General features: G+C 38.4%; 1 protein-coding gene across 1 annotated transcript in view; it reads left to right on the forward strand.

The window, feature by feature from the left end:
- oprl1 (opiate receptor-like 1) overlaps positions 1-11,194 on the forward strand; it is a 37,323-nt gene extending 26,129 nt beyond the window's left edge. The window contains exons 3-4 of the mRNA XM_053481871.1: positions 7,914-8,266; positions 9,622-11,194. Of these exons, the coding sequence (XP_053337846.1) occupies positions 7,914-8,266; positions 9,622-10,151 (883 nt within the window). The 3' untranslated portion in view covers positions 10,152-11,194. The remainder of the gene's footprint in view (positions 1-7,913; positions 8,267-9,621) is intronic.
- The last annotated feature ends 5,575 nt before the right edge of the window (positions 11,195-16,769 follow it).

Below are 16,769 nucleotides of genomic sequence, written 5' to 3' on the forward strand. Positions count from 1 at the left end.
ATATATATATACACACAAAGTTTTTACATATATTTTACATGAGTTCTGTAAATCTATTAAGTTGTACTTAAATATCCTTTTTCACTTCATAAATTCTCCAACACAAATTGAAAGAAAAAAAAATGTGGATGCCTGGAGTGCCTTGTCACAGATTCTAAGACCCTAGGTCCTGCTATAAGGTCAGATGGTGTCAGACGTTGCAGTCTATAGAGACTTGGAGTAGGAGGCACAGGGGATTTTGCTATAATTTTCTATGTGGAACCCCCATTTTGTAGGGTAGTCTGCCACAATGGGTCTGAAAGGTTGTGCTCTCTCTATGCTTCCAGTAAGGGCCACTCTTTTCTTCCAGCTGTGGAAGAATTGGGTCACAATGTTCCTGCCCATCTCAGTAGCCCCATTAATGTGTTATACATCATCTTTTAGGGCATTTTCTGTGATGAAAAAGAAGGAAGAGCGTGAAAATATGAATTACTAACCACTGTGGCATTTTTAATCACATTTACTATTCAAACTTTGATTACATTTCTTTAAAATGGTCTAAAACATTAATGACATTCATCAAATGATATTACACACCTGTAAACCTAATAGATGATATTACAGTTATAGGCAAATAGCAGCTCCTGTTATAATTATAATAACAATAATATCATTAATAATAAAGTATTACAGAGTTAACATATTATTATTATAAAATATTTTGACACACCTATAAAATTAATTTAACTTACCAATGGCAAGATGAAGCCTATGTCCAAAGCATTGGATTCTAGTACAGTGATTAAACTTCCCCACTTCAACAATGTTAGTGCCGTTGTCTGTTGTAATAGTCACGTTTCTCACACAGCCAGTCACGTTTCTCACAAAACCAGTGCGTCTGACAAGCTCAAGGCTGTGTTCTCTTAGGTGGGCTCCTCTGGGAAATAAGACGTTTGCAAGCAGCGACTCTTTAGTTCAAACTCTTCATTAACAAAGAGCACAGTTAGGCTGATGTACTGTATGGTTTACTCATCCTGCTTGACCACAGATCTTTCGTAGTTAAATAGAACTTCACTGTAGCTATTTACACTTGAACGTTGCTATGGCATTTGTTGTAAAGTTTAGGGTTAGCAACTTAGAAAACCTATTTGCAAAGAGAAATAGTTCTGTAAGGATAAAAGCTGATCAGTTTTTAAAATCCCTCTTTGTTAACAGCATACAGTACGTGGCCATCGTGTCTCTGTTATGGAATCTGTGAATTTTTACATTTCTGTGCGGCCTTTCTCATGTGGCATAACTCTCACAAACACATCAGTAATTCGTTTTTTTTTTTTTTTTTTTGGTTTACAGACTTGCACTCTACTGGTTAGGGTTTTTACTGTCATCATTTCTATATACTTTTCTCTGTGTTTTTAAATACAAATTTGATGTTTAAACTGTTTAAACAAATGATCCGACTGCTAGTTTACATGAAAGCAAGCTTCTGCGAACATGCTGGCAGGTTCATGAAGGCTAAATCTCAAAAACTCTCTCTAATCCCTGAACAAATGCATTACTTGCAGTGTAGGACAAAAGATCATATACCCTACATAGCATGCTAGCAATTAAAATTGCATTATGCACTATTTGTGATTCAACCCAGAAACGCTGGGCATATTCTAAATCAGAATAAATAGAAACATTAAGAGAAACAAGATTTACAGAACTGTCCATCACCTTCATTATTTATTCTCTTTATCTTTTTGCTACATAGGACCAGTAAGAATTTAAACCTACAGGTGGGTGAAAAGTAACTAGGAATAAAAAATTGGTTTATATTCTTTTTAAGCAAACTTATTGAAACAAATTGCTTATACATGCATGAAAGCAAATCTTTAAATTTTAATCTTTAAAGGCAGCAACCATTTTCCACAAACAGCTTGGAATATAATGCAGAAAGCATTCTTCTGAAGGTAGTTTGGAATATTACTGATAACCTTCTGAATCCAAGTCTTCCAGTGTGCAAGGCTTTGTCCTGTACACCTCCTTCATTGCATAGCCCCACATCAAAAAGTCACATGAAGTGAGATCTGGGCCTGTATTTAGTAAGCTTCTCTGGGTAGGAAATTGCTCCTCAGGGGGCAAAAAATCTCAAAATGTTTTTCAAGAGTAGGAATAAAAGCTATTTATCAAAAATTTTAGAATAGGAAATCAGGGCTTAGGAGCCCAGTTTGTGCTGAAAACAGTGTAATGAGATTCTAGCCACTTAAACTGTATGTTTATAAGTAACTGAATAATACATAAATGTCAGGACATGTCAGAACCTCTTTAGGGCCCCAAAACACCTGCAGACTCCTATTGATTAAGGCATAACTTCAATTTCAGTTCCTGTTTGTTTGACATCATGAAAAAATCCAAATAATCAACCAAGACCTCAAAAAAAAAAAAAAAATGGTTGACCACCCTAAATCTATTTCATTCTTTAGAACAATTTTCAAATACCTTATGGTACTCTGTACATCTGTATAAACAATACTATGCAAGTATCAATACAATGGGACTGCACAGCCATCATTCAGCTCAGGAAGGAGATGCGTACTTTGGTACAAATCAGTCCCAGAACAACAGAAAAGGACCTTGTGAAGAGGTACCAAAGAATCTCCAGTGCTGAAAAAAAGTTTTCTGTAGAAAGTTTTCAGATCCTGCTAAGTGTTCCACGTTTTGTTATGTTTTACACATATCTTAAAATGGATTAAAATCATTCTACTCAATCATTCTACACATCCTTCACAAGTACTGTAAAAACAGATGTATTAGTTATCAAAAAATAAAAACTGAAATACTCCATTTAAATGACACTTGTAATTGGGCTCATCCTACTCTTATCGGTGGCCCTTGAGATGCTTCTACAACTTGATTGGAGTCCAACTATGCTTAATTGAGTCCATCAATTATATAAGGTATAACCTATAATCTATATAAGGTCTGTGTAAGGTCTTACAGTAGATGGTGTATGTCATTGGTGTATGCCTTGGAGTTAAAAATAATCCATGAGGTCAAGAGAATCATCTGCAGACCCGTGAGACAGTATTGTGTCAAGACACAGATCTGGGGATCTGCAACACTGAAGGTGCCAAGAACATGATACCTTCCATCATTCTAAAATGACCATGATATAATACCATATATTACCATAATGCCAAGAAAACGCAATATAATAAAACCGATATCGACATAAAAATATGAGAATAGGAGAAAGCAAATAAGAAGCCGCTGCTCCAAACCTGCCAAAAAAAAAGTCAGAGTAGAGGAAACAAAGATCTTGGGGAAATGTCATCTGGTCTGATGAAACAAAAATATAATTGTTTGGCCATAATAACCATTGTTGTTTGGAGGAAAAAAGGGTGAGGATTGCAAGTCAAAGAACAGCATACCAACAATGAATTCAAATTCAAATTTTATTTGTCACATACACAGTCATACACAGTACAATATGCAGTGAAATGTATAGACAACTGCTTGTGACCTAAAAATAAAAGACTATGAATAGTAATAGGAAATAAATATAAAAAATTAAAATAAAGTGTAAATATAACTAGGATAGAATAAAATAAAATATAAAAACTTAAGTTAAAAATAAAATAACTGTACAACAAAAATAGAAAATATAAAAAATATTTGAAGAATGTATGAAGAAATATAGAACAATAAGAGCAGCAGAACGGGTAGGTATATATTTATGTAATTTTTGTGTGGAATGGAGTTAGAATAAATGATAATGAAAGAATGGTAATGTCCAGCGTTTGTGCAATCCACATATTTAAAGTGTCTTGTGCAGTGCAAATATGCTTAAAAGTGATTTATTTAAAGTGACTTGTGATAGAGTGATTTGATGACCACAAAGTGTAGTTGTGCAGTGGCCACTAGTATAAACGAATGTCCAGAATGTCCAGTGTGTGTGTAAAAACCATATGCGTGGGTCAGTACTGTGTGGTGGTGTGATTGAGAGACCGTATCGCCTGTGGGAAGAAGCTCCTCCTCAGTCTCTCTGTGATGGCCTTCAGGGAGCGGAATCGCTTTCCTGACCTCAACAGAGAGAACAGTCCATTGTTAGGATGGCCTTGGTCCAGCACCGCCTGCTGTAGATTGAGTGCAGGTCAGGGAGCTCGGTGCGGATGGTGCGCTCAGCTGATCGCACCACCCTCTGTAGAGCTCGTCTGTCCTGCATGGTGCTGTTCCCGAACCAGGTTGAGATGTTTCCCGACAGGATGCTCTCTATGGTGCAGGAGTAAAAGTTCCTGAGCACCTTGGAGGGCAGTCGGAAGTCCCTCAAGCGTCTGAGGTGGTAGAGACGCTGTCGGGCCTTTTTCACCACGATGTTGATGTGACAGGACCATGACAGGTCCTGCGTGATGTGAACACTGAGGTATTTAAAGCTGTCCACTCTCTCCACTGGGCTCTCGTTGATGACGGGGGTCTGGTAGTTCCTCTCCTGCTTAGTGCTAAAGTCCACTATCAACTCCTTTGTCTTACTGACGTTTAGAAGGAGGTTGTTCCTCTGGCACCAGTTGTCCAGATTCCTAATCTCCTTCAGGTAGTTGTTTCGTTGTTATCAGAGATCAGGCCCACCACGACGGGGTCGTCAGCGAACTTAATGATGGTGGTGGAGCTGGTAGTGGTCACACAGTCATATGTGTACAAAGAGTACAGCAGGGGGCTTAGAACACACCCCTGGGGGGCTCCAGTGCTGAGAGTGATGGAGGCTGAGACATGACATGAGACACTGCTTGTGGTCTGCCAGTTAGGAAGTTGAAGATCCACTGACACATAGATGAGCTGAGTCCCAGGTGCTCCAGCTTGGTGGTGAGTGTGGAGGGAATTATGGTATTAAATGCAGAGCTGTACTCGATGAAGAGCATTTTAACATAATTCCCCCTTCTACTGTCCAAGTGAGTAAGTGATGTGTAGAGTAAATGAGAGATGGCATCGTCTGTGGAACGATTTGGACGGTAAGCGAACTGTAGTGGGTCCAGTGTGTCTGGTAGTGAAGAAATGATGAAGTCTCTGACCAGGCGTTCAAAGCACTTCATCACTACTGAGGTGAGGGTTGCAGGGCGATAGTCATTGAGAGAAGCAGGATGAGGTTTCTTCGGGACAGGAACAATGATGGACTCTTTGAAGCATGTGGGGATCACCGACTGAGATAAAGAGATGTTGAATATCTCAGTGAACACAGGTGCTAGCTGGTCTGCGCAGGCTCTGAGAATACGGCCTGAGATGCCGTCTGGTTCTGCTGCTTTCCTGGTGTTCACTCATGCTCGGAGATGATGAGCGTGTTTCCGGTTCTGGCAGTGTCTTCCTGTCTGCAGCTGTTAGCGCCGCTAGCATTAGCATCGCTAGCGTCTTTAGCTGCAGCCTCGAAGCGAGCATAGAAAGTGTTCAGCTCATCTGCCAGAGTCACGTCCGCGTTCGTCATACTGGATGTTGGTGTTTTATAATCCGTTATTGTCCTTAGTCCCTGCCACAGGCTCCTAGAGTCACTCTGTTGGAGTTGTGACTCTAGTTTCCTCCCATAGCGCTGCTTCGCCTCTTTCACCGCCTTCCGGACGTTATATGACGCAGCCTTGTATGGGTTCATGTCCCCTGACGCGAGTCCCGTGTTGTAGGCAGCGGTGTGAGATCTCAGAGCATCGCAGATGGTTTTATCCACCCACGGCTTCTGGTTGGGAAACGTTCTAATAGTCTTTTTCTCCACGGTATCATCCGCTAGTTTCCCAATGAATCCCTCAACCAGTGGCAGTGAAGCACGGAGAGGCAACCTTATGTTAAAGGGCTGTTTTTTATGGTCTGGTGCACGTTATAAAATAAGTGGCATCATGAGAAACGACGATTATGTGAATACTGTATATTAAAGCGATATATCAAAACCTCAGTTTGGACAGTAAAGCTTGGTGGCAAATGGTTTTTCCAAATGGACAAAGACCCCAAGCATACTTCCAAAGTTTGGGCAAAATTTCTTAATGACAAAAAGTCAAGGTATTAGAAAGGACCTTGGCCCCTATTTACTATGCGTTTCATAGTAGGAAATCACTCCTAAATGGCCCAAAATTCCACACACACTCCTCAAGGGTATGTGCAGCAAACTGACAGGTGGTATTGATGCTTTCAATGAAAGAATAGGACTGAATTTTGCTTTGATTATTTCTTTACGTTTACTACCTCCTCCGCAAGCAAAACACTCTCATTCTCTCTCTAGTAAGATAGTCTTACACAGCTCTATTATAGGGACTTGAAACAGTTTTAAACAGCAGTCTGATTAGAATAACGTCAGGCAGCAAGTCATGTATCTATAAGTTTTGTCTGTGTACATAAAGCTTTCACACAACTGCTGCTGATTTCACCATTTTGCTTTTCCACTGTTTAAAACTACAAAAACCTGTAAAAACTACAACACCCACTATAACATGCAGACTACTTTACGACTCTCAGTGTCGTAAGACACGCTTTTCTCTGCGCAGCCCTACTCCTCACCGAAAGTAAGGGTAGAAAGCTTTATAAATAACTTTTATATCCTATTTTATTCCTAAATGAGCGCGATTCCTACAAGTGATTCTGAGATGCAATCCAGTCAATCCAATTAGGGCAGCACAAATAATAATAATAATAATATATATATATATATATATATATATATATATGAGATATTATATATATGATAAATATATATATAATATCTCATTTCTAAATGATGGCGATTCACTTGCATTTATTTCCCTACATACAGATCACACTTCATTCACATGTTCACCTATTTACTTGATAACAATCCCAGATGCTATGTCAGTCACACACATTTTTCACACTCTCACAGTCTAAAACAAACCAATAATAATTAACCAATCAGGCCAGAGAATAGTGAATTATCTAATTAAACAACTTAATCAATCCTGTTAACTCTCTTCTTCATTCACGCTTTCTGCAGTTACTTGTAATATGAAATGAGGCTGACCTGAACAGACTAGTCAGTTTACTTGATGAAGTTGAAGTAGTATTATGTTATTTTGTGCCAGAAACCTGAGTGTAAAACTCTGTTTTGTGCCCAGATTTTATTGTGCCCATGCTCAATATCACGGCACTGTGTTTGTTGAGTTTCAGGCAGATTAGAGGAAGGACAATACAAATCAATCAGAAGCTGGAGAACGGTGCATTCAGTTGGCCTGTTTCAAATTGGCTCCTTTCAGTGGTTTCTTTCTCACCTCAATGTGTAAAACTATTACATTTTCTTATGTTGCATTTAGCAGCTAGCATATACTTCATCATCGCACAATGTCAAAACAATTTGAAAGCTACATCGAATTGTACTAGAATTACACTAGAAGTATGTTAGGAATAATTAATAAAACCTTTTAATAACAATAAAATATATAATGTAAACTATCAACAAACTGTTACATTTACAAAATAATAATGATATAAATCAATGCATAAGGAGATGAAGTATTGTAGTTGGCCGAGTGTCTAAAAAACACAGGGGCTATTTATTAGTTATTTGTATTTATTATTGTTAACCATCTGTTTATGTTCAACAGCTTTTATTTGTTTATTTTATGGGTTATAAAATAACTGAAGTATAGACAGCACAAGCTTATTTTAATTAAGTACAATAAATGTTTTGGTTCAAAAAATGAGAGAGAGAATTGTTTAAAAGAATCATGATAAAAAAAATTATGATTTAAATTTTAGCAAAACACTACAAATAGCAAACATAGCTTTAATAACACAACCTTTACAAAAATAATAAATAATAATAAATAAGGCCCAGTGTGCTTATTTTTGTTGCCCAGTGTGCTTTAATTAAACATGGCCATTACAACATCCGTTTATATTTTGTGTACTCCACTTTTGTAATTAAGAAAATCTGTCTAATTATTGTGCTCACTTTCTTTGTCATTCAGGTACACCAAGATGAAGACAGCCACCAACATTTACATCTTCAACCTGGCTTTAGCTGATGCACTAGTACTTGCCACACTTCCTTTCCAGGGCACAGATGTGTTCCTAGGTTTCTGGCCCTTTGGCAATACCTTGTGCAAGGCAGTGGTTTCCATTGACTACTACAACATGTTCACTAGTGTCTTCACCCTTACTGTGATGAGCATGGACCGCTATGTGGCTGTGTGTCATCCTGTGAAAGCTCTAGATATGAGGACACCCCACAAGGCCAAGGTGGTCAACATATGTGTGTGGCTACTGGCCTCTGCCATTGGTGTGCCGGCCATGGTGCTTGGAGATGTTGAGGACGACCATGGTAAGTGTGTGACATACTGTATGCATCCTCCTGTGTTGGGTTGATGAAAACATTTACAGCATATGGCAGACATCCTTACTCAGAGAGACTTTTCAGATTGTTTTCTTGTCACCAATAAAACACGTTCTAAAACAAATATGTATAACAAATATATATATAAGTTTATTTGTATAAATAAGTATAAACAGGGTACTGTTGAGCTAAAAACCTGCAAAAAAAACCTGAGTTAGTACAGTAACAAGAAAACAGAAGCCTAGAGCTTTTTGTCATTTGGAAAGCCGTCTTTCTACATACTGTATAGTGGTGTTTGAATAGTTCATAAACAAGACACCTGAGCAGCAACTATACCTGGTAAAAAGTTCAGTACTTGCAAAATTTCTTTTGATTTTCTTCCATCAATTATTGGCAATTATAGCCTTCTAAACAATTTCTACAACAGTGTTCTGGGCCATTGTATACAAATATCAATACTCTCTCCACCAACCTGATTATTCATTCAGGATTAAACTTTTATTTGAATAATGAATGTTAAACTCCTTATTGCTTTCTAGTTACTGGGATACCAGGTTTTCAACTGGTGCAACAGAAACATGTTTGTCATGTTGTCCGGAGCACGGGTGTCGCCTAATATACTGGGCCTCCAACCTTGACAAAGCCAACCCTTTTTAGAAGCCACAGCAAAAGAAAACAAGCCTAAAACTCACATGACACAATCAAAGCTTTCACAACATGAAATATTAACATATTTAATTTATACAATTTTATAGGCTGGCATTTCTGGAGTATGCTCAATATTTAATATTATAGACAGTGGACTATGAAAATACATGTAATGGAGTGGATTTATGGGGGGGCGGGGTTGGATTTATGGGGGGGCGGGGTGATGTCCTCAGGCTTGCTGAAGCTGCATGTAAAGAGCTGGATTCAGCGGAACTTGGACATTAACATTAGCCGAGTGACCAATTTAACTGACTGACCAATTGTCACCCTCTCTTTTTTCTTTCAATTTTGACATTTGGTGCACATGCTGGAATTTAAGGAGACTGGCACAGTTTTGCCAGATCGGGCAGTTTGGGATAATTTTCATCTTCTTGTATCGTGAATGGTGTATATACTGTGTATATTTTTTACTAACTTTAGTTAAACAATCTATAAGAATTTATAATTTAGTTACAGGAGTTTTAGTACTAACCTTATTTTTTTTAAGTTGGTTGTTTTTCAGCCCTACCTACCACGGACATACAGTATTTAGTCAAAGCAATTCAGGTTTAATAAAAATAAAAAAAAAAAAGAAAATGTATTTACTTATCATAAATGTACTGATTTACATATTTTGTCAATGTGTCTTTGTGCAGGCATTGAATGCATCTTGGTCCTGCCAGACCCTCGTAGCTATTGGGAACCAGTGTTCGGCACATGTGTGTTCCTGCTCTCCTTCCTTATCCCGGTGGCCATTATTAGTGTGTGTTACAGTCTGATGGTAAAACGCCTCCGCAATGTTCGTATTTTGTCTGGTTCCAAGGAGAAGGATCGCAACCTGCGCCGAATCACCCGCATGGTGCTGGTGGTGGTGGCAGCATTTGTGGTATGTTGGACCCCCATCCAGATCATGGCACTTGCACAGTCTTTGGGTGTCAACCTGGGAAGTGTGCACACTGTGGTGCTGATGCACTTTTGCATTGCACTTGGCTATGTCAACAGCAGCCTAAACCCAGTTCTCTATGCTTTTCTGGATGAGAACTTTAAGCGTTGCTTTCGTGAGTTTTGCCAACCACCATTGCCTTTTAGCCTGGATGCACAGCAGCAGTCGGGCCGAATGCACAGCGTGGCAAGAGATGTTGCCTACAACTGCAAAACTACAGAGGCAAACAGTAATGCTGCATGACTAGGCGTAGAGCTGCCCCTGGTCAGCCCTGAACAGCCACCAAATCCAGGGACAGGACACTCTAACTCTGAGCTCACTCAGATCACTGCTCTCTAGGACTGTCTAGTGGTCGAGGAATGGAAGGACCAAGGATCGGTTTTCCTTGGGTTCAAAATCAGTGACACACATAATCTTAGGGACGAAGGGGCTCATTTTTTAGTATTATGTTTGATTTTGCTTTAAATAGCATCTCTTTGTTATTTGGTGATGACACTAAGGAGATGCTTTTAAGTATTGGCAGAATTTGGTATTTATTTTCTTGGGACTTCATTGCCTTAACTCGATTATAAACTCTGTAAAAGTTAAGTTGAAGCCTAAGTGACCTGGATGAAGATAAACTTATATTCATTTAAAATTTTTACCTTCTGGTAAAATGATCATATTCTATCAACACGTACAAAACAGAGACTTTTCTTCTAAAGCCAGATTTGTATTTATTTACAAATGCTATTTTTGCCTGTTTGTCCTGGAACAATATAAATGTAATATTGCATTGTTTCATGGCACTGTTATGCTTAAGGCATAATTTGTACAGAAGGCTAAAGATATAGTGCATTGTGTTATATTAATCGGTGCATCCAATGAAGTTAATTAGCATGAGTCTTAATATTCTTACAGTCATCTTTCAACCATACCTCTGATATTCTTGAATGTTTTAAATGTTCCCAGCATCTTGGTTTACTGCCTCATGTTATGATGAGCCAGAAACAAGGATTAAGCTTTCTCATTAGTTTACATCACTGACCGCTGAATGTCAAATAACTTTTTAAAGAAGCCAAAAAAAAAAGAAGTTATAAGTAGGTAGAAAGGTTCTCTTTTCAGTAGTCTGAAAAGGCACTATAAATGTAAAGCTTCTTCATGTATGCTGTATTTAATGTTGTAATGGTTTTGTTTACTTGCTGAAATGTATTGGTTTACTTGTTTAACTGTTTACTTATGGAATTATTTATTAATGAAGCAAAATGTTGGACAAATACTATCACTATGAGTCTTATTACTATATACTGAGGCTAGTATTAAAAAAATTATATATATATATATATATATATATATATATATATATATATATTACACTGTCTCTGTGTGTCTGTATGAATTAAATTATATTAAACGGTACTGCAGAGATCTGTTCTTTTTTTCTTACTGCTGGTTATCCTTCGTTTTTCTATTAAACAGCAAGTGATTGCACTTTCAACAGCAACAGACAAATTGTCTATGTGCATTAGGCCAGTTTATATCCAAAGCATTTCTTAGCATCTGGCTGCATGCTCTCATATTGACATGATAAACTGTGGATATAAAATCATATTAGGCAGCAATGTCATAATTGAACTACCTGTAGTGGCAAAGTTAAATATAAAAACAGTTTAGCCACTTCAACTTTATTATCTGAATTTCATTGTATATTAATGTGAAAGAAGGTGCTCTTCCTTCATCAAGGATCGCCACAGTGGACCATCTTAACTGCATAGAATTTGGCACAGATTGGGGCATATAAGAATGCCCTGCATTCAATGGCTGGGCTGAAACTGAGCCCATGCATTTCACTTAGTTAGGCTTACCAGTAAGCTTAGGGAGCCGTCTGTTTAACTGAAAGATCTTTATGTTGCCCATTTAGGTGAGACATTAACTAAATAAAGCAGCTTGTGTCACCTGGAGCTCTAAAATATAGATAAAATGTGTTGTTACGGTATTAAAAAGTTCTATATATTTCAAAATGTAGCATGACACCTTTGATGGTGTATTTATTATGAATCCAACAAATTCTTACCACTGTTCTATTTTATTTTATTTTTTTATTGCAAAAAAGTATACCTTATTACTCTGACACGTTATTTATTTATTTATTTATTTATTTATCCATTGCTTGGGGCATGATTACAAAAATAGTTGCTTAAAAAAGTTTTAGCTTTACACAGATTCACTAATGTAACAAATGAATCCTGGACCTATAAATCTGTTAAACCAATGGATCTTTACAAATGCATACAAAGTCCTGTAAGGTCTGTAAATTATTAAAAAGGCTCTTTGGTGTAAGACATTTTTAGATCCAAGTGCATGCATCATGTTTTATTTATCATATTATTATTTTACACAAAATTTAGCAAGTCACATTATTTTATGAAACAGGAGAAAGATTGAAAAAGGTTGTATGCAGTTTAAACTGTTTAATTTGCATTGTATTTTTTTAGAATAATAGTTTGTTTTCTGCTTTGTCAGTTGTGCAAACATTAAATTGTGGAACACAGTATTCCAATTTTAGATTGCAGATTCAGTAAGATCTACTTGCAAAATGGAGACTAGGGGCTAGGGAAAGAGGTTCCCATAGCAACAAAAATGAAAACATAAAATATTGATAGGTGAATGCAGCACAGCCAGATGCTTCCCAGATTTCAGCATATGCCTTCTTTTTACTGTTGTCCTTTTCCTGATTTGTGACTTTTTGCATTTGCAAGGGATTCTAGCCTTCAGTTCACTTGAAATAAGCTGTTCAGAACTGAGGAATGGATGGATAATGTCTTACCTGGGAAAGAATATGGGTATTATGAAATATCATAAAAAGAAAAAACTCCACTACAAAATATAAAAACATACAAATGCCTATGATTCAATGTGTTGATTATATATAGCAAAATATAGGTCATTAAACAAAAAAAACTAAACATTCTATTTTTGCATTTTACCCCACTGTGATTTTGTATTAAGAAACAAAAAAGATTCACACACTGACAAGACGCTTGTCATGATGTCTGAGCTCTAATTTCTGTCACAAAAACAAACCAGATGAACTCGTGCACACACACACACACACACACACCCTAGCAACCACCTATAATAACAGCAAAAACCTAGCAACCACCTGATATATTATATAAACCACCTAGCAACACCCTAGCAACCACCATAACAGCTTTGAATGCCATACCTTTACTGCCTGGTTAAAAATAAATAAATAAATAAATAAAATGTTGGTATTTCATAAGGGTAAAAATGTTGCCCTGCACCAGGCAAAGGGTGGGGAAAAAATGGATTTACTAAAATTAGGTTAAGAATCATCCAACACAAAACCTGGAAGGACAGTATTTAAAGAAAAAATCTACAGTAGAAATCATAATTAGTTTCATAGTGAAAGTGAGAGCATTTACACTCGCACTGGGTGACAAAAACTTATGGGATTGGAACTAAACAGATAACGAATAAAAATAGTAGCCATAGTAAAATAATAGACAATAAATTAACTTGTTAGTGAAGATGTTAGGAGAAAAAGGCTTCAGTTGCTAGAGAGCATAAATATTGAATATTCGTGCAAGATCATGCAGTCTGATGAGTCCAGATTTACCCAATTCTAGCATTATTATTATTATAACAATTAAAGTGCAGTTTCATTTATTTTAGTTTTACTTTTTAGTGAAATTTGTTCGGATATAAGAGTGTTTTGATATAAAGCATGCTTTTAGGATGAATTATGCTCATAATCCAAAAAAAAAGTTCAACTGTACTAAGTAAAGATGTTGATTGAAACAAGTATGCTTGAGTCTGTGTAACTTTACTTATGAGGCAATTCATCATGTGAACTTTGACTGCTTGGCTCCAAATCATATAATTGTCATGGGTTACTGCAAAAATTATTTGCACACTATACTGTCAATTTCAAATTACTTATGTATTTAAATTATGCATTCAAATTCATTTATCCAGTAATTGTATCATAATGATATTAAATGATTTAGCATTACCAGAAAAAGATAGTTGGTACAGTATATGGCGGCAAGTTTACCACGTCAGGTCTGTGTGCATTGAACTTGGATGTTCTCCCCCATCCTTGGTGGGTTTCCTTTAGGTACTTCAGGTTCCTGCACCAGTCCAAAGACATGTACAGTATATTAGGCTAATTGGCCTTCCCAAATTGCCCATTGTGTGTGTGTGTGTGTGTGTGTGTGTGTGTGTGTATGTGTATGTGTGTGTGTGTGTGTGTGTGTGTGCGCGTGTGTGCGTGCTGCGATTGATTGGCACCATGTCCTGGGTGTATCCTGCCTCATGCCCTTTTGGGGTAGGCTCCAGACCCCCCTATGAAATCTAATAAGACATTATTTTGCGTATATAAAATTTTTTAATAAATGTTCATAAAAATTGCTTAAATACAAGGTAAAGAAAACTAGGTAAAGATGACATTGTTATGATTTTGATCCAACCTTGACTAACTAGTGTTTTTTTCAAATATCCACATATTGACATTGATGCATTCAAATTATTGAAGATAAAAATTATGAATGTCTAGAATTTCTTAATTACTTACATAAATAATGTCACAAGAAGGATTAGACAGTAGGCAGGTATTATTTAAAAACATTAGCACACAATTACACAATATTCTCAAGAGGCTCTACAATCACTCTGCAATCTCCGTATGCAGACGCCATGCCTCAATAAGCCATTGTTAAGCCTTTCTTTGTTTGCATATCAATACTGAAATCCTATACATCTACAATGACTATGAAAAACAGCCAGGCTGTCTTCTTTGTGTGCAACTACTAAGAAAAGTATTGCAAAATAAAATGTTTAAGTAAGAATAATTGCTTTAAGTATAAGAGGAAAAAAATACAGTATAAAAGTTTAAAGTTACAAACTTATGTTTGTATGTTTAGATGCTGCTCTGACGCTCATAATTAATATGCTTGTCACAGGACCAATAAACGCAAGAAAACACTGATGACAACAGACACAGTTATGTGGTATGCAGTGCTCGGTTTTACATTTATTTCTTTTACTTTCAGTTTCCCTTTTTGTTTTATTTTCTCCTTATAGCTCACATGGTTAGGTACACTCACACATATGGTTAGTGGTTGGGGGTGCTTGGGGGAGAGGAGAGTGGTGAGGTGCAGAAGACACAGCCTCCGCGGGTAGGTGAGGTGTCGTCCTCCTTGGGGCGCGGCATCCGGCGTCCCTGGTGAGCCTGGAAGGCAGTGGAAGTGTTGGCTCGGTCCTTCCATGATAGCCTCTGTTGAGTAGCTATTCCTTCACTGTGGTCCGAGTCTGAAGGGGGAGAGGACACAGGCGTTTGTAAAGACGTCAGTTGTATCCTACTCACCAAGCGCGCCGTTCGCGAGTCTTTTATAGTGTGCCGTCGATTGCAAGAGGGTAGACAATCATGAGCGCAATCCGCCCCTGCGTAGCTGTCCCCGGTGCTGAAGGCGAAAGTCTCCCTTTCGAGCGAGATGTAATAGCGCTTTGTAGTGGGCTGGCTTTGGGCCCGCCATCAGTGTAATAATGTAATGTTTTTTGTTTTTTTTCCTGAAAGTGAAAAATTAAATCATCCTACAATAGTACGTGAATTTAGGATGATTTCTTAAGGTGAAATTTCGTACTGCGAAAAGTATTTTCCCAAAGTAAAGTTTACAAAATACCGTAGAAGATCCCCAATCTAACCAAAGTGCAAACCGAATACCATGACCTTCGATGGGTCTTCGAATCATGGGTCGTTTCACTACCATCTCACCAGCCCTATGATTGCGCTATCCTTCCAAGGGGGGACTCTACTTTCTCTCTGTCATGCACACTCAATCGCTGACCGGCACTAGGACCCAGAAGTAAAGCGGTCACGAACCAGGAAGTATAAAAGGAGTAAACAAACCACAATTCAACGCTCAGTAGTTGAGTTTGGCCCATGTCGGTTCTGGCTGTCCGTCCACCGATTCGTGAGTACTCACTTTCTTGGGTTTCGCTTTCTGATATTGAGTGTGCGTTTATAGGACGCAGGTTAAATTTGTGTTTTTCCCTTGCTCCCCTTTTGTGAGAGTCCTTAAACTAAATTGTATGGTTATCCTACCTACTCGCTTTCTTCCGCGTTTGGGTTCACCATCCACGCTACATTGGGCTAATCGCTAAAGCTAAGTCATCTGGTCGCCTAGGTTAGTTCATCCTGACAGAATGACTGAGCCAAAAGCAGTGAACCCAGCGGATTATGCGCATCTCTGCGACGTGGTTGACCAGCATGCCAAGCTAATCAATAAGCTAACCGGGGAGATCAGTACTCTGCCCCAGGGCGTCCAAGACATCGCGGCCTTGCGCCGCGAGGTTGCGGAGCTTAGGCAGGAGAACGCGGATCCCCGGGCGGCTGTTGCTGGCGCGGCGCCGCATCACAACCCCCCCCCGCATCCCCTTTTTCTGACGTTTTTCTCTCATTACCAGAGAAATGGAATGGCACGGACGGGAAGTGTAGTGTGTTCCTAACAGTTCCTAACAGGAAGTGTAGTGTAGGGGATCCAAGATGGCGGCGCGGCAGTAGCACGCAGCGGCCGCTCCGGAGCCAAAATGGTGCTACTTTGTTTTCGTTTTGTGTGTAGCGCGTTTATTTTACTATGTGTATGGATATCGTCGCAACTGGTGTCCGTACATACAACAGCCAGACACTTTTCAACCTAAATAACCCGGTTAATGTTATTCGCGATGAGCTGCGGGAAAAGCTACGCGACCTCGGCTTGCTGCGTGAACCAGGCCTCGAGGCCTCAGCGTTGCCTGATGCAGGAGGCCGGAGGAAGGGTCATCGGAAGCGGTGCGCGAGGAAGCGGAAGCGCGGCA

Source organism: Clarias gariepinus, chromosome 22 (genome assembly GCF_024256425.1).
Source record: "Clarias gariepinus isolate MV-2021 ecotype Netherlands chromosome 22, CGAR_prim_01v2, whole genome shotgun sequence".
Lineage (NCBI taxonomy): Eukaryota > Metazoa > Chordata > Actinopteri > Siluriformes > Clariidae > Clarias > Clarias gariepinus.